The sequence below is a fragment of the Neolamprologus multifasciatus genome, chromosome 3, assembly GCF_963576455.1.
Source record: "Neolamprologus multifasciatus chromosome 3, fNeoMul1.2, whole genome shotgun sequence".
NCBI lineage: Eukaryota > Metazoa > Chordata > Actinopteri > Cichliformes > Cichlidae > Neolamprologus > Neolamprologus multifasciatus.
The window spans coordinates 35,171,295-35,190,894 of NC_140441.1; the positions used below are offsets into that span (position 1 = coordinate 35,171,295).

Consider the following 19,600-nt stretch of genomic DNA (forward strand, 5'->3'; position numbering starts at 1 on the left):
TTGATACATTACATTAATGCAGACTTTATGTTGTTAATTTTAACACAGCAGTTTTTATCTCATCCTGTTGAAAGTCTGATAAGCTCATGCCATGGTGAGGGTTCTGTTGACCAGCTGTCCACAATTCACAAGAATCACTACGGCTCCTAGAGTATTGGTCAGAATTTAATCTTCCCCCAAACTGGGTTCAAGACCAAGTTCAAATTTATTGTTTCACAGGGAGCAACCTTTGAGTTTTGATGGATTGTGAGCCTAATGAGCTACGTCACTGATTTTTCTGTTTCTCAGATGACTAAGATGGCACAATAAATGTTGAATGTTGGGTGCTCATGAGTAATTGTCTTGTCATGTTCTTAAAACAAACTTTCTGCATGAATTGATCAGATACACTTTAATGGAATCTGTGGGTTTTATTTTTTTTCTGTAAACAGCAGAAAATTAATTTAAAGGAATGTAGATATTTAAACCTGAGATCTAAGATAAACCTAACTATTTTGCTAAAATGGATGTTGGAAAGCTAAAAAAAAAAAAAAAAAGAAAAACTCAAGATGTTCAATACACATTTTTCTTTACATCCAGTCAATCAACTCTGATAATTAAAATGAAACTGATTTACGAGTTCACTCAGCTACCTTAAGGAGCTCAGTTAATTAATAAACTTAAATCAACTTAGCTAACAGATTATGTTAGTTAAGCTAAAATAGATTCCTAAGTTAAAAGAACTACTAAAGTATTTGAATTAACTAAAAAACCCAAGTCAACTGAACTAGGACAAGAGTTTAAACAATAGATTATTTTAATTTAGCTGAAAGAGTTTTCCCAAGTAAAAATGACAATTAAAGGAGTTGAACTGACTAACAAATATCAGTAAACTAAACTAAGACGAACGTTTAGACAACATGTGATTTTTCATCAACATAACATTTGGTTGTGTTACAAGAACAAACTTTATTTCTTGACTGAAAATTTTAAGGCAGCCCTTTACATCATATTTTTAAGTTGAAACAACAAGTTATATTTTACAGTGCAGTGTACACTGACAATATACAGATGAAATAACTTAATATGAGCCAAACCAATACATTAGACTAATTTCTTCACTGTTAAGCTGCTTTCCACACTCAGAAACTGATACAGAGTCATTTCAATGCTGTACGGTTGCCATGGGGACCACACTCCCCCTAATGGTTCCGGAACTGGACTGAACATTCCGTGTATGTCTGTAGCAAGGGGTTGTTCCTAGATAGCTGGTTGCTACGGTAACCACACTGCAATGTCAAAGTATGCGAATGTGTGTATGTGAAACGGGGTTTCTGTCCCACTCTTTAAAGAGGCTGCACAAACTGAAGGATCAGTGCAAGGACACACACACGCACACACACACACACACACACACACATACGCACATTTTGGCCTTGTTCCTGTAAGACTGACTGAATGAAAATGAAGCAGTCTGAGGCAGAAAGAGAATAAAAGCCTTCATTACAATTCATGCCTTTCAAAATAAAAACATTCATTATATTATTTGGTTAGAGGTTTTTTTTGTTTTGCCATTTTCTTCTAATAATTGTATTTAAAAAAAGAAAATGGCAATCTGTCTGCTGATGTTCTCAAGTCAGCTGCATTTATTTCTAGATATAAAATACAGTATAAATACAGCAGAAAACACCAGCATGTTATTCAAGACGTTGAAGAATTGTGTAAATTAAAATTTCCTGCTGCTACAAGTCAGGGTTGGGAATTTCCAATACCTTATATATTTTCTAATTACCGACAAAAATCATCTTCATCATTTTCATCCTCTTACAGACAGACAACCATTTACACTCACATGTACGAGCCATTTAAAATCACAAATTAACCTAACACCACTAACTGTATGCCGTTGGACTGTGGGAGAAAGCTCTGAGAGAACCCATGTGAATATGGGGTGAACATGTGAACTCAACAGTACCAACCACCACACCACAGTGCTATGTTGGTGAAGAGTTGGAGGAGGTAGGTGGGGAGAGAGGAGCCCGAGTATGTATTCCAATCCACTCATTCCAAGTTTTTTAGGGATTCACCAAATTGGTAATGGTGATTGGTGAATCCTTTTTGTGGATAGGTTAATTAGCTCTTTCAGTCTTTTATAATTTTTTCGTACTATAACTTTTCAAGTGGGATATCAGATTATTTTTTTTAGTTCTTCTTATGAACTTTTAAAAAGGGTCAATGTTTATATATAAATCTTGCCTGGGGGAATGCTTTTAAAGTAAAAACAATGAGGCTGTTAAGGAGGCAATGGATGGAATGCAATGGATACTTTTATTTTGAAGGGAGCATCTGCCAAGTGTGCTTTTATTTTTCCTAAGGCAATCAATGGCGCAGCAACATCTTAACAAATACAGACAGTTTTGTGCCTTGTGTGTGTGTGTTTCTGTGGGTGAACTCAGTAGACTTGTGTGTAAGTGTCTGTGTACAAGTCTGAGCTGCATTCACTACAACAAGCTTCTTTCAGTCACACCGGCGCCTCGACATGCTGTCTTTGCTTTTCTTCAGCTCTCCGTTGTCAGCGTCACAGTTATCTGTAACTTCAAAGACAGAGCGCGTGCATGTGTGGGGTAAAAATAACCCTGCCAGTGAACGTGTGATGCGTTTAAATCCTTAACCCAATATGAGCTCACAAAAGCATTTTAAGGAGGATCAGCTCCTAGTCAGACTCTGTTCAAATTAACTTCAGCTGACTGCTGCAGTTCCAGGGCTTCAAACACATGTACTTAAAAAGAGCAGAGGCTGCAGATTTAAACTTCAAGGAGACTACGTTAACCAGCCGTACACTTTAAACTGAAAATTGCACCTTAAATGAACTCTTTTATATATGATGAATCCCAAAATGAAACACATTCCTGGAGTAATTTTATAATGAAGTGCTGTAATTTGATTTCCGCAGTCAGCCCTCGTTCACTGGCCCTGTGTTGTCTGAGTGTGCGTCAGTTTAGAGCTCAGCGAAACGGCTGAAATGACTTTAACTGTGTGTCACAGTCAGGCTGTGAACATTACCCACAGTATGTCTAGTTCAACCCTAGCTGAGGTCCATTTGTTGCTGTCATTTTTTCTAATTAAACCGTAAATTGCTGCCAAAAAATAGAGAACTTTAGAAGAGAAGATATGACACTTAAAGAATGCTGAATAGAAATCAGTGGGAGAATTCTCCACTGCTAGAGACGACAGATGTCCTGCTCCTGAACTGGGAAATGCATGAGCCATGTGTTGTCACTCTAATGCAAGTTCATGGCAGTTCTAAGTAAAGATGATGGTAAGTGGCTTTCGGTATCTATAACCTGCATTAGCATATGATGAGTGCTTTAGTGGTAGGAAGCACAAATGTTGATGGATTCTAGCTTTAATAAGAGTTTTGTGATTGGTGGTTTCAGGATCTCAGCCCTGCTATTTGCAGATGATGCAGTTCTGTTGCCTTCAGCTCCCAAAGGGGAAGTTTATAAGTGAATGGGAACTGCTCAGATAAAAATCAGCACCTTAAAGTCTAAAGCTATGCTGCAATTCTGAAATGTAGCAGCCCGAGTTTGAGTCAGAATACCTTTGATGTGTGTCTTCACTCTCTCTCCCTGTACTCACGTCCCCCCCAAAAAATCATCTTCAGCTTTATTCTTCTAATTTTCATGAATAACTGGCTCTTATAAGGCAAAAATACAGTGGGCTAAATGAGTATAAATAGATGTCACTTTTGGTACATACACAAGATGAATCTGAAATACCTGCATTGACTCCATCAGACTAACATCGAACAGTAGAAGCACTTAATAGCTTAATAATTCATGGCACAGGATGCAGGAGTGAACTTTTCAGATGTGTTCTCCACTGAAGCTGCTAAAAGTCTGAACATACTGTGTAAGCCTCCATGTTTGCTGCTTTATCAATCCATGAAGTACCTTCATGTTGCAGCTTTTTCAATGTTTGTGTCAAAGAACAAAACAGGAACACCAAAAGTTATCAAACCTGTTTCCCGTCCAGCGTGTAGAGCTTCTTTACTGCTCCAGAGTCCAGCTTGATGGCCTCGGTGATGTCCGCCAGCACCTGTTCGAAGGAGTGCGCCGTCTTCTTGTTCAGGAGAATCCTCACTGCCTTTCGAGGCTTCACGCCGCTGCGGATCACCGTCACCAACTTGGGTTTGATGAAGTCTTTGCTCTCTCTGCCCTCTCGACTTTCGGGGCGATCTTTGGGGACGGTCGTCGACACTCCTGTGGATGCCGTGGAGGCTCCACTTGATCTTGCTGTTCCAGGGCCAGCGCTGGCACCGGGCTTCCAGCTTGGGACGGAGATCTTGGTGTAGTCGACCTTCCGGTAAGGCTCGTTGGAGGCACAAACGTAGCACTCGCCTGAGCAGCAAGGCAGGGTGTGAGGAGGAAAAGTTACATTAAAAACAAATACTGCAAAGGTTTTATAGGAGAAACTTTTGACTAAAATTAACCAAAAACCATTAAAGCTCAATATCGTACACTGAAAAACAGCATTAAATATCTTACATAGTTAACTTAAATATTAGGCTTTTATGAAATGGTGTGTTCAAGGACACCAAATGCCACCAAAGACAAACGCTGTTTTAGCACGTTAATTGCAATTTCTATTTCTATTTTGTTGTGTGTTTTAACCGGGGTTAATAAAGCTATTAACTGTATTTTAATTTTCTAATGTATTTTTTTATTTTAATTGTACATCAGTTTGTGACTTTGTGCCAATTAAAAGCACTTTACAAATGCCCTTTACTTACATACAAAGTGTAGCAGTGGGCAATGGGCCCTGAAGTACACTTTGCAATATCAACAGCAGCATGGAGAAAGGCAGGCACGATTAATCAGCTGTCATGACTACAGTCCTTAGGCTTTGAACCACATTTAAATTATATTAAAAAAATCCTTCTGCTACATTTTGTTCACCCGGAACGCAGCCCTGTTCTTCATCCGGTGCCCAGTTTATTATATTTGCAGTTCATTTCCGTGTGTCTCAGAAGTATTTTGCTGCCTTCTGTCTTTTCCTTACTTGGATTTTTATTGCATGTTGTTGGCAGTTTTGTGCATTGCACTAATCCTTTCAAGTAAAAATTAAGTTATCGGTTCTTTAATAGACCATCAACACAAAGATTTTGACTATAACAAAGCAACAATATTCAAGCAACAACTTTGATAGAAACATTAAAGCAAAGTGAACTGGCCCTAAAAGACTGCCTTGAATACAGGAAGCCATGCTGTGTCATCTGTACCTGCTGGCTGTTGTCATGAACGCAGTTAAAAGGTGAAATAAGTGAGCGATGTACAGGAGGGCGTTCAGGGTCACAGGCTTATTTGAGAGCGCGGTAATACAAGCTTTGTGTGTGACAGTGGATGAAGAGAAGGTGACAGCAGATGTCAGATTCACTCCTCTCGCTCGGTCTCATCTGCTGGAAAACTAAACAGCTCGTCACTCGTCAGAGCGTTCAAGCACCCAGGCAGGAAATATGGAAGCATGCAGTGTTTTATATCGCAGCAGCTCCAATTAACCTGACTGCGATGAGTATGATAATAAAATGCAAAGTCAGACTGATAATCCAGTTTAGTTTCCACATAAACTGTTATTCAAAAACAGCTTGTTTCACTTAGTGGTCATATTAGAATTAGTTATACTACCTTAACAGATGTACTAGCTATGAATAGAGCCTTATTTACATAAAGTGTTCCCTACAAAATAAAGACGTTACATTGCTATAGTTTGCAACCCAAATTAATTAAAAAGACAGTTTAATCTATTTCTTGCAATTTTTTTGGTTGGGGGGAGGGGCTAAGAGTAGAGCTGCTATTACTACACATCAGACTGAGCTGGATGAGGTGTTGGCATCTCACTACAATGCCTCCGGGATGCTTCCTGGGAGTCTTACTGGTAGGAGGCTTCAGGGCAGACCCAGGACATGCCAGAGAGATTATGTCTCTCAGCTGGCCTGGGAATGCTGCAGTGTCTCTCCCAAGAAGAGCCGAAGGCTGTGGCTGGTCTCTGCTTACACTGCTGCCTCTGAAACCCAGTCAGTAACCAGCAGGAAATAAGCAGTGGAAACCTAAGAAAGCCACCATTCAAACCCTTTTTAATTCAAGGGGTTCTTTTTTTGTATTGTGTTTTTTTTTTTTAAACTACAGCTTCAACATGTTGAGATCTCCAAAATCTGCCAGGAGTGGTTAGAAAATGATCATATTATTAGGGGCAAATTATGGCTAACCTATTATTTAAAGACACTTTTAAACACACTATAATTACAAATTTTCTTCCACATCAATGATCTCATTGTCACATTAAAGGGGAAAAGAACCCGTTATCATTTCACATAGACCAAGGTTTCATTTTCAGATTATCAGTCCAAAATCCAATATTTTAAATTTACAGTCAAAAAACATTCAGTTGGGGGGGGGGGGGGGGGGGGGGAGGGGGGGTGTTAGGCTAACTGATCATTTTAAAATTGACCATGCGTTTGAATGTGAGTCTCTGTGTTAGCCCTGCAACAACCATGTACCGCACCTCTAACTTCTCACCCCATCCCACAACCCAGAACTGGATAAGCAGAAGAGAATGGACAGATATACATCCATGATGTGACCATCTCTTCACTGCTTGTGCTTATAGTGCCTGCAAAACACATCACACCCTTCATGTCCAGGACAACTCTGAAGGTGTCCTGTAGAGCCTGGCACCAGGACATTAGTGGCAGACCTTTAAATTTGTGAGCTGGAGCCACCATAGATCATAGCTGCTTTTCCTCATCAGCATCTGCATGAAAAGGAAATGCCTAAGATGCAAGAAACAAAAACTATTTGACATTTTGCTGATCAGAAACAACTAAACTATTAAAATAGATGTTCCCTTTGGCAATTTTAACATTTATGGCACAGTTTTTGATGTATGTAAAGAAAGAAAAGGATGAACAATAAAGTTCTACCAATGATGACAAACAGTTTAATTCCTTTATTATCCTCTTACTTAGATTAGCGACTAATGTGCATGTGCCTAAATTTATTTGAGCTTTAAATCTGTCATCAGTTAAATCCATTAGGTTGTTTGTATAAAGAGTTTTAAATATAAGATAAAATTATAAATCATACTAAGGCTCCAGCAGACTGCAGCTGATCACATGTACAACAGCCTCCAGCCACTGTTTTACCTTATATGGTTAAAAATGGCTCACCTAACGCTCCTCTCCCTCTACGTCTTTATCATACTACCTTTCCAACGTGCACACCTTTCACTCTCTTTTAAAATCAAACACGATTATCTGTGCCAGCAAGCCTCTAGAAAAATGCCCCTTTTTTCCTCCCTTTGTTTCATCCCCATTACATGTTGACACACACACTCTTTCTCTGCAGGTATTGTGTGTGTGACCTTGTCTCTCCACATGCAGGCTTCCACTTTGCAATTCAAACCAGATGGACAGGATTGCTGCAGGTATTTATTCAAATACCTCAGTGACTAAACACAGAAGCACCGTCTGTGTGTCGATACGACATTAGAGCTGAGACACCGGCACAGTCTCTGTTCAGCAGCTGTTTAATGTAAAGATGCGACAAACTGGAAATTTAATGAAAGGTACTTTTAATATTTCAGCTTTTAAGGTTAAGAAATTATCGTATTGATTAATTAACAAACATTTGCAGCTTATTTGTGGAGTTGGGGACAATTTTTTAAGCATTACTTTCAAAATAAAAACTTTTCTAAAGCTATTGTCTTTATTATTTTTATTGTGTCCATTAAATTCACTTGACTCAAGGTTTTTTTGTCTATAAAAAGCTACAAATTGCACCTTCGTGGCTTTTTATAGACAAAAAATAAACCTTCACCCAGGAGACTGAGGTTTGAGCCCCCTTTTCCCTATTATTTTTAGACTTTTTCGTTTTGTTTCATTTTAATTAGGATTTAATAAAACAACGTGCTTTACAAAGGCTTATAATTTAAAAGCAATGGAAAATGATTCAAATAAGATTAAAATCAAAAAAGTTTAAACACTTTTTTTGTGTGATTATATTGTTAAACATAGGGAAAAATTTTAAAAGTTCAAAGAAAATTCCTAGTGATTCATTAATGATGAAGCAAACCAGACTTCCTCAAGCACTGAAATGGTTTAGTTGGGTTTTCTAAAACATGCTTTGGATTAAAAATAATAATAATTTTATTACAACTATAAAACATGATGTATATGACCTGATTGTTATGGCTGCTGCCAAGCCTAGAAAAACCTGAAAGGTTATGATATTTGAAATCTCTGTCACAGTACTTTTGAAATGCTAAACCAATAATCTTGACATTCAGCAGGACACACTCAGATCAATCATCCCAGTGCATTAGCTGCTTTCCAGCACAGCTAATCAGATCCATGTTTCCCCCTCTGTTACAGCCCGAATACTCAGTTAAGTTGTGAGCGATGACTTTTCCACTTCACACTCGCAGCTTTGAGCCGCTGTGGTCTGTTTGTCGTTGTTAAGTGCTTAAGAGCGATGCATCTGTCTTTTATAGATCTCCGGCTGAACAGCTTCCTGGCACTAACGCTCATCAGAGGACATTAAACCAGTCACTCATCAATATTGATGATAAGTGATGTTACTCAGCCACTGGTCTGTTTCTCACTAAATGACTTTGGGGCAACAGGATGAGCAGAGTGAGTGGACCTCGGAGTTGCTGTTAAATTATCCAGGAATATTGTTCATGCGTATAAATTTTAGATGTGGAAGATTTATAAGCATTTATGAGATACATGCTTCTTTATAAGATAAAGTACACTTGATGTTTACAAGAGGATATTGGAGACAGGATATAACACATAATGATGACTGTGCACTGAATATGTGAAGGCATTAGTGGAACTGCTCAGTTTGGTCTTCTAGATATTATCTTTATTACTGTAATTAAGTCACAATAATTTTGAGGGGTTAAAAAGTGCTTGAATTCTGTCAAAAGTGGTGAAAACTTACATAATTAAAAGGTTTTATACACAAGATGTTTCAAAATTGTTCTGTGTATATAGCACCATTATAGCATATCAATAACATAGCCTGCACGAAACCCAACAGGAAGTCCATTTTTACGGCATTTGCACTAAGCTGAGGTTTTGCCATTTCAAAGCATTATTCTTTAGAATAGTCATTTGTCAAACATTGGCAAAAAACTGCAATGTTAATCCCATTGAAGACTTTGAGCTGACAACTAATTATTCACGTAATATATGGGCAGTCCAATCTAAACATCTTGGTGATGCTAAATGACGGAGCTGGTGGGCTTTCCCTGAACGGTCTGTTGGCAACAGCAAAAAACAAACAAACAAAAAAACCCACAACTGTAATTGTTGGATATTCTGTAATGTCACACGTTGGGCAAAACAATTGATGGATGTATGTGTGCAACAGCCAGTTATCCATCCTGGGCTTAAAATATCCACAGGAAGCAGGTAGACCTGTCAAAGGTGTGTGATCCCAATCATCACTGCCTGCAGTTTCAATTAATTGGATATCAGTTTAAAAGAGAAAGGAGTGTAACTAGATGGTGAGAAGGTATCATTTTCAATAAAATGTTAAAAAACACAATTTTCCTTTGCTTCAACTTTAATGAACTATGTGTTTACTGGTGGGTTCAGTTATCCCACATATAGTGTCACCATGGGCAAAATCTATGGTAGAGATGATGGGATACGTCCCTAAGATTTTTCCAAGTACCTTAAATTGCTCCCACCAAAATTTAACCAACACATATGCACTTATTTATTAATCACAAGCTTTACTTGGAGTCTCCAGCTTAAAATCTTCAATAGGATTAACACTGCTGTAAATCTGCATGTGCATAAAAACTACACAGGGACAACTTTCTTATAGGATTCTTCACCAAATTACAGGATAAATAGTGTCAGGGGTCGATTCAGTAGTAGACAACATGATACTTTTTATACAGAAACTGCTGTAACACGTAGATTACTTAATTTGATAGACTACTCATACAGTAAAAACCTTGAAACTACAATATTTTCCTTAGATGCAGAAAAAGCGTTTGACAGAGTTAACTGGAAATTTCTATTTGCAACTTTACACAAATTTGGTTTTGGATCTTCTTTCATCAACTGGTTAAAAATATTATATAATTCCCCAACAGCTTGTGTCAGAACAAATGACCAGACATCCTCCAGCTTATGTCTCCTGAGGGGCACCAGGCAGGGATGCCCACTCTCCCCTTCACTGTTTGCAATTTTTATCGAACCACTAGCAGCAGCAATTAGACAGAATTCAGCAATTAAGGGCATAAAATGCAAGAACGTAGAACATAAAATCAGCCTTTATGCTGATGATGTGTTACTCTTTCTCCAAAATTCACAAACCAATATCACTGGGGTGATTGAATTGATAAACTCTTTTGCAAGAATATCAGATTACTCAATTAACTGGTCAAAATCTACAGTCCTTCCTATTAATTGCTGCTTCCATAATTCCTCTTCTACTCCACTGCAATCGGGAAATATAAAATATTTAGGTATTAATATTTCTCCCAAGCTTGCAGATCTAACTAAATTAAACCATACCCCACTTTTAAAGAAAGTAGAAGGTGATCTGGCTAGATGGAAATGTCTACCCATATCACTCATGGGAAGGGTTGCTGCTATAAAAATGATGGTATTACCAAAAATAAATTATTTATTCTCAATGATCCCAACTAAACCGCCGCAAGATTGGTTCAGATCTCTAGATTCATATATGTCCAAATTCCTTTGGAAAAATAAGCCCCCACGTATAAGCTTAAAAACACTACAAAAGACCAAGGATAAAGGAGGATTAGAACTACCTAACTTTCAGCACTACTTCTTAGCCAACAGGCTTCAGTTTATCTCAGGATGGCTAAAACATACCCTCTTAGATGAACCTTGGCTAGATGTAGAACAAGCACTTTGCAATAATCTAGAGATTTCAGATCTACCATTTATCAGCTCAAACATCCAACGACATGAATGCTTCAAAAGCATCAACATCAGCTCTTCTCTGACAGCATGGTGGGAGTTTCTGAAGTTGACAGAGTCTTCATTAATCCCATGCAAACGTACACCTATCTGGAACAACCCTGACATATTACAAAACAATAATATGATAAACTTTTCAGATTGGAATGGTAAAGGAATCAAATATGTAGAACATATACTAGAAGGAACAGAATTTATTTCATTTGACAGACTAGTTACACAATATGGGATCAACAAGAAAAGATTTTTAGAATATCAACAAATTAAATCCATAATAAAAAAGAAATTTAAACTGGGTCAAGTTGAACTACAAACACCACCAAGTGTGGTTCAATTTTTTACTCTTAAAACCCCCAAATTACTATCCAAAATATACAGAATGCTTTCTAAAACAGATGAATCAATATCACTTCCTATTGCAAAATGGGAAGCGGATTTATCAGTTAACTTAGACCAAAACTTCTGGTCTCAGATTTGCTTAAAAACCTTTCATCTAATCAGAAATCCCAGTCTTCAATTAATTCAATACAAAATACTACATAGAGTGCACTATACAGGTCATCGGATGTTCAAGATGGGCTTTGCATCTACCAACAACTGCTCACACTGCCAAACCAATTCACCGGACAATTATATCCACGCTCTTTGGTTCTGTCCACCAGTTCAGAAGTTTTGGCGCGAGATATGTGAAGACTTATCAAAGTGTCTGAAATGTAACATTCCAACTTCCCCCTTAGTGTGTTTGTTGGGCAGCTTAGATAATGTCACTTCAGAAAAGAATATAGCCCATATGGTTTTCACTGCTCTATGCATAGCCAAGAAAACAGTCCTCATGAACTGGAAAAATAAAAACAATCTTAATTCTAACCAATATAGAAATTATCTATTAGATTACATTAGTCTTGATACAGCCTCTGCCACCACATCAGATCAATCGCTCTGGGCTCCTCTGATCAGCTCCATAACCTAGTGGGGGTGGGGGGTCATATTTTGGTCTCGCCTTCACTGTTGTGATTGGTGTGGGGGTAGGGTCAGGCTTGGGGCGTCGGGGGGTTCCCCAGGAGCATCTTCCTTGGGGGGCTCAACCCGGGGTAGCGGTCATGGCCAATTAGGGGCTCTGTTGGCTCTTAGGTGACGGCTTCCTCGTGGCTACGTGCAGCGGGGCTAGGGGAGGGTCTGTGCTGACGGACGGGGGTTACTGACCTGGTAGCCTGGCTGCCCCTGGGTGGGTCCGGGACGGGCGTGAGGTTCTGGGGGCGCTCCGGCTCTGGCCTGGGGCCCTGGCCGGGCCTCGGGGGCCTGGGTCCTGGTTGGTGTGTTGCCGGGGTTGTGGGCCGGTGGGTATATGGGGGCCCGCCACTGGCGCAGGGTGCCGCCGGTGCGCCGAGCCAGCTGGGGGGCTCTTCAACTGGTGGGGGGGGGGTTGTCACATCTTGCAGGGGCTTTCCTCTCTCAGGAACTCTCTCTGCAAGAGGGGGAGATACAGGAGAGGTGGAGGAAGATCTCAGCCTGGGCGTCTATTGTCTTATGTAGTCTGGAAGATGAGTGGATGATGGGGTGGGTGCAGTTTTCTCTGTTGTGGGGTTGAGTGGACTGCCCCGGGCTCTGTGGGGCCGGGCGGCGCCGCTGCGCTGGGCCCCGGTTCGGATGGGCCTGGGCCCCCCTTCCCTGGTGGGTCGCGGAGTATGGGGGTGCCTACTGGGGTCAGCGGGGGAGCTGGCCCCAGGGAGGGGTCACTTGCTCCTCCCTTCCTTCCCTCCCCATCTCCAGCTGCCTCCCTCTTCCCGCTCCACCACAACCACCCACACATGCAGGGCCTTGGAGTGGGGGTGTGTCACCAGGGTGCAGAGGAGGTAACCCCCCCCCCTCTGTCCCCTTCTGGCTGCCTCTGCCTCAATTTTATCCCGCAACTTAGACATTCAATTTACTCACATTCTCATTACACATAAATATAGGATCTTGGGGGTGGGCACGCTACACGGAATCCCAATTACCATCAGGGTGTACACCTCACCCCCGGCGTCGTTGCCCACCTCTCAATTTTAAATACACGTAGACATTGAGGGCTAGCAGGAGGGACTATGCGCTTACCTGCTGCTCTCTGGCAGGTAGCTCCATGCCCTCCTGGGTTTTAAACGCACCTTAGAACACACATACATCAACACTACAATGAGCGGGTGGAGGGAGGTTAGGAGTCTTCTCTCACCCTCGTTCTCTGCTTTCTGCTGGAGCAGGGGGGCTAGGAGGAGGAGTTGGCCGTCCGACTGGGGTCCGGAGTGTGGGGCCTCCCTGCTGCTGCGGAGTCGGGGCGGTCTGCTTCTCCCCACTGCAGGGAAAAGGGTAACACAACCTGGGTCTGGGTGCAGTTCCCCCCTCCAGGGGCAAGGGTACCTAGACCCGGTTCGTAGAGTACGCTTGGGGAGTGTGATTGTGTGTACAGCGTCTCTTTATGTCTGTCTCCACGTTGGTTGAGTGTGGAGTAAGTGCATATGAGAGCATGAGGGTGGGAATGGATGTTTGTATCTGTGTGTGCCTGTATGTCTGTGTCTGTATGTCAGGTTGGGTATCAGATGCCACCTCTCTGAGGACAGCTCAGGCCCTCCAAGGTTTGGAGGCCTATCTCCCCCCACCACTTCCCCTGCCGGGGGCGGACTCCCTCAGACGTCGGTGCGTTGGTGGTTCTTTGTGTCCGGGGGTGGGCGTCCGGGTACACACCGGCTCACTCCTTGGCGGCTGCTTATCGGGGCCTGGAGCCTGGGGCTCGCTTGGGCCACTTCGGAGGTGGGGTGCCCCCGGCCTCTCGGCCTGGGGCTCGGTCACTCAGGCACAGCTGGCTGCCGGCGGAGCTCACGGGCACGTCACTGCAGCCCCCCCTGGCTTCTGCTCCGTGGCTGCTGGGTGACCCCTCATCTGGGACTCTCCTCAGCTCTTTCTGGGACAGTGGCGCGGCTGCCCCTCTGTTGGTCTTCCTTGGTCTCTTGTGTTCTGGGGGCCTCTGGATGTCTGGGGTTTTGATCTCCTCCATACCTGCTTCATGCCCTGGAGGACGGGGCAGTGGCCCCCCACACCCTCTAGCAGATCATTACATGAGGGAACCTTTTAAGAAAACAAGCGCGTCCATGCTCACAGGTGTACACACGGGTGATCACACACACAAACTACACCCTTTTTGGCTCCTACCTCAATGCACACTGTGCTGTCGATCTTACGTGCTGCACAATAATGTTTAATATTTAGTATTTACTGTCATATTCCCATATATCATTGTGATGTGGTTTATTGTATTACTCTCGTTTTCTTCTGCTTGTTTTCTTTTTTCTTTCTCAACAGGTGATCCAGGTGATCGATATATGTATTTTTTTTTTTTTTTTTTTTTTCTTCTGCTTATTCTGTTGGTTTTTGTTTTTTGCCCTTCTCCCCCGTCCCTCTTCTCAACTGTTTTTCTTCCCCTCTTTCTTTCTCCCTTTTCTTTCCCCCAGTCAAGTCTGTCCCGTATTCAGCAAGTGAAAATAAAATAAAGAATAAAAGGTGAATCAAATGGACCATTACGGCAAAGCTGGGATGGTCAATTTGGTAAAGAAAATCCGTTGGGCATCTTTCTTCGCCTTTAGACAATAATTCTGATGGCAAGAGAACCAAACGGGACAGGCAAAAAGAAAAAAAAAAAAAAAAAAAAAAAAAAAAAAAAAAAGAAACTGCTGTAAACCTAAGACAGGTCCTGGGTTATTTCCCCAATGAATATTAAAAGCGATATACCCTTGAGTATTACTGTATTGATTATGTACTTATCAGTCTGCTGTTGATGTACACAGAAATAAATAATTCAAGCATGTTTGGATAACAAAAGCCAAGAGGGAGCCGAGAGGAAGGAAACATGAGGAAGTTTAAACAAGACAGGCCATTTGATTGATCTGTGGTGAGAGTAATCAACTGAAGTCTGCACAAAATTATGACTCAGTGACAAATGACTACTGTATATTTATTTTAAGGATATGCAACATTTGCAGACAAGACAAAGATTCAATAGTCAGCAAGACCACTGCTAATATAAAGCACCCTACATCAAAAATCTGACAAAGGGAACAAATGTGTAGGTGGTCAACTAGGAATGGAAATGGCTGTAGACCAATTTTGACTAATTTTATGATGACAAATGATCCAGGAGATCAGATGCTTTCGGCAAAGACATTATTGATGAGTATTGGTAGAGTAAATAGGGATCAAATTAAAGAATGCCAAGACTGGCCCTAACCACAATCCAGATAATAGTCTTAAAATATTCGTACTAACCACAGTAAGTGTGCACCCATAGCCTACTAAAGCGTTACATTTTCTACCTCAGCTGGGCATTTTTGCTCATTGCTTAAAGGTTTGTGATTGACAAGTTGTTAGAAAATGAAAACCAAGCTGCCAGTCTTACCTTCCACCAGCTCATCCATACTGGTGATCTTCTTGCTGCCATCTATAGTGTAGATCACCCGCACTCCTTGAGGCAGATGCAGGTTATCCGCCAACGAGCGTGTGAGCTCCATTAGCAGGGCGTCATACGATCTGAACCGGTCACTAGAAACAGCGTACACCAGGCCCTTAAAGTACCGGTCTCCGTTGCGATAAAACCGGACCTTTTTGGCTCGTTTCTCCGAGGTGAGCGCCTGCAGGGTGCGGGTCCGGTAGTAGCTGCAGTTGGCGCTGTGAGCAGGACTAGGGACCAGGCTGCTGCCCCTGGAGCTCGGGCCAGACCCTCCACCACCAGCACTGCTGGTGGAATCATCTCTCTTGGTCCGGGTGGAGCGTCCTCGCCGAACCTTGTCACGTTCGTCAAAATGCTCCAACTCGAGGGTCTTACTCAGAGACATGGCGGATAACAGTCCAGTAGCATTCAACGAAATCTGTGCTAGAAAAGAATCATCCTTCAAACAGCAGGAAAAAGTTTATCCAAGCTATGTAGTCCAGATCTTGCTCACGTTTAGATAATGTGATAAGTAATCCCTAAAAAATGTGTTATAACTTGGAGACTTCCTTCCAGTACATAGATTCTCATAGACCAGCTGTAGTCCCAAGACTTCTAAGATGATTTGTAGTCCAGTTGGCCTGAGCGAAGAACCAGCACTGTGGCAATCAGACCAGTCATGGTTCATTTAAATCAACTGAAATCTTCATAATCCAGGTGAAATCCCCAAAACTACATCAGGTCACTTTGATGTAAATCCAGCTTAAGTCAGAACTCAAAAATATCCTTTATCCAATTTAAAAATCCTTAAAAATCATGTATTATGTTCATGCTCTAATCCGTGATGTCCACTGGTCAATAAGTTTGGGGTTGTAGCTGTAAGGTTTTTGTTTCACCTTATTTTTAGCAAATTCAATGTGAATATGAAGGCAAGTCTGATCCTTGAATTACAGATTTTTCCCACCAAGGCTAAACCTCCACTTGATTATCTGTCTGTGTCCTCACAGTCACCTATCTGCAGTGTCAGGAACGCAGCTGTAACGTCAGTGATCTGGCTTTGAACTCAGTACTTTGAATGAACAGACCTTAGAAAACCCGTTCAATCGACTCCAGGTTTAGATCTGGGCCAGTGCCTCGAAGTCCCTCTAATCCTGCTTGATTTGGGATTTATGTCTCATTCACAATTTCTGTTCTAGTGTCCTCACCATCCCTCCGTCACTGGGGGAAAAAAGAAGAAATGACAATCACGTGGTTTTACTGACAAGACAGAAGTCACCATCATCTCGAGAACAGCCTCCAACTCTATACCAGTGCAGAAATAGAGCAGGAATTAATTTTTAAAAAAGTAATTTTGTATAAAACCATGTAATTAAGAGTCTGTATTGCTTGCACATATTTTGCTTTTATTTAATTATTCAATATTTTATAAACACAAAGAATTTTTAATTTTGATTAAATTAAACCAGGGTTAAAAAAAACTTTAAAAGTTAGATTTTACAACATTTTGAAATTATTTACAAAGCACCAAAAACCATGTGAGGAAACAGCTATGACTTTTCCTGTCATGTTTGATACTGAAATTTTTAGGGCTGAGCTGTCATCTCACAGAGTACCACATCAAACCACCCCAAAAAATCCAGTGGGCATCCAAACTGCCCTGAGTCAAACATGACACCTAAAAGCATCATGCAACTTAACATTTGCACAGTTTTGTCACTCTCTCTTAGCCGACTTGCTTTGGTAGTTAGAAGAGCTCAGAGAATACAGTTTTTAAACAAAAAACATAGAAATATTAGATTAATGACAGGTCGTCCTTCAACAAACCAATATAAGATCAAGTACATAGAAGAACAGAACTCTGGGAAAACACTGGCTCATCTTGGACTCATTCCTGGTTCACATATAGAATAGAATAGAATAGAATAGAATAGAATAGAATTCAACTTTATTGTCATTGCACATGCACAGGTACAGGGCAACGAAATGCAGTTTGCATCCATCCAGAAGTGCTTTAGCCATGATATAGATATATTACAATATATATTAGCAATAATATAGATATGTAAGTATATTACAGAATTGGGTCTATTATGGTATGTAATATGTACACGGTATGAAGTATGTTATGAATATGCTATAACTATAAGTATGTACAGGCTGTAGTGAGTACAAGCTATGTACAGGCTATGAACAGGATATAAATATGAAATAAAAAACTATACAGAAATCTGAGATATACAGTTATACAGAAATGTGAACTATGCAAGTTATAAACAGTTGTAGGATTAAAAATTATCGTATGTACAGAATGATTATTTCCACATACACATATGTCAGGATGCACAGAGCAGATGCGGAGGGCAGGAAGTCAGACACAGGAGACATTTTAAAAACAAAAGACCTGAAGCCTTTTAAGGCATGAACACTAAACGCTCCACCCCTGAAACACCTGTAATGTCAATCTGTGAAAAAGATAGAACCTGAAGCTGCCCGAGCAAGTTGACTAAACCTTTTTTTCCCCTCGATATCAAGTCTTGGATATTGTGCCAACATCTGAGACTCACAGCCTGCTGGGCTTCATTCGATCACAACCATTTAAATTAGCTATCAATCCAAAACCATATTTAAAATGAATACATGTGTTTGTTTTCTTCATGCAATAATAAAATAAATATTCCTTGTCCTGAAAGAGTCACTGGTCCACAACAGTACCTGAAAACGTCAGCATCTGTCTGTCTACAGTGCAGTTTTTGCCATTGTGCCACAAACACTGTTGACTGGGGTAATTCTAGCACGGTTTCCACTATGTTTGCAGGGTCTGTCAGAGGCACGCACTGTGGAATTTCCAACTGCCCATAAACTTTCTGGCAAAAATGCTGCCACCTTGTGGTGATGGTCTTTATTGCATTTTGCAGTGCGTTTGCAAAAAGTACCTTTAAGGAGCTGGTCTGAGCAGAATGGGCTTCTGTTGAAGATCATTAAGACCCCGCCCCCCATGATAAATTGCACATGCACATCAGGACTTATAGGCATCATACAGCCAATGTGTTCAAATGTGTGACATAAATTTGGCTGCACAGCCACTGTGGGAGAATTGCATCGATTTCCAGTGTTATTAGATTTAGCTTAAGCCCAATGAGAAATAAAACCCTGCAGATGAAATGCTTATAAAACCCGTGCTCTCTCTCTCTCTCTCTGATAATAGAATTGACTTTATCCATCTATCCGCCCTAACACTGCTAAGCTGGCTGACAGCGTCATTCAAACACACACGTACACTGAAAGGGAGGCACCTACCAATAATGCCGTGGAACCGGTTTGTTGCTATGGAGCGTTTCTCCTCTTTCCCCTCCCGGCGGGCTGAACCGCTCTAACCGAGCCGTTCCGGGTCCGTCCGCTGACCTGGGATACAGGGATGCAGGAGGGAGGCTACACCGGTGGACCGGGATGCACCGAGTCAGGCAGCATGGCCGCTGCTGCAGACAGACACCGGCTGAGGCTCACCCCCGCCCTTCCCTTCTCTCCGCGGCTGTACGTGATGACAGCGTCCCTCCTCCTCCTCCTCCTCCTACTCTCACTGTCTGTCTTTGTCCATCTCGCTCTACCGTGTCTCTCCTCCCTGCCTTTTGTCTGACTCTCCCTCAAATTAAACTTACTTTTCTGTCGTTATTGTTTTATGACAAGGGGTGTCAAACATACGGCCCAGTGTCATTCGGTGGGCCCCCATAGGGTCCAGTTCGGCCCACCGATGGCACTGGAAACTGCGCGAGTTGTCATTAAAAAATATTGCTCTTTATATACAAGATTCAAGGATTAATGTTTTTTTTACAAAATTTTACATGGATACCTGATCATTTAGTGTACGATTCATAATTATTTGGTGCATGAACTTACAAAACCATCCATTTAATTCAGTCTTTAGGAAATTCTAAAATGATGTAAATTGTTTCTAATTTTATATATTTTTTAAATTATATTTTACATGTTTAACACAGCAAACTAGAAAGAGCACCACGAGTACATGTCTGTGCAAATGACTCGAAAGTTCTTTATTTTTATAGTGAATAAAACATGTAGCAGCTTAAAAGCTTAATATAAATAATATAATAATATAATATAGCCACTAAAAATCCCAATTTAAATTT

The 19,600-nt window shown here is 41.2% G+C and overlaps 1 protein-coding gene across 2 annotated transcripts in view; it reads right to left on the reverse strand.

Annotated features, from left to right (window-relative positions):
* LOC146522804 (serine/threonine-protein kinase DCLK2-like) overlaps nt 1-19,175 on the reverse strand; it is a 30,979-nt gene extending 11,804 nt beyond the window's left edge. Inside the window, exons 1-3 of one of the 2 annotated variants that reach the window (XM_085152959.1) lie at nt 18,753-19,175; nt 15,426-16,673; nt 4,000-4,379 (exon numbers count right to left, since the gene is read on the reverse strand). In XM_085152959.1, coding sequence (XP_085009085.1) covers nt 4,000-4,379; nt 15,426-15,861 — 816 coding nt within the window. In that variant the 5' untranslated portion in view covers nt 15,862-16,673; nt 18,753-19,175. The remainder of the gene's footprint in view (nt 1-3,999; nt 4,380-15,425; nt 16,674-18,752) is intronic. The other variant, XM_085152950.1, reaches the window with a different exon arrangement.
* Nucleotides 19,176-19,600: the final 425 nt, after the last annotated feature.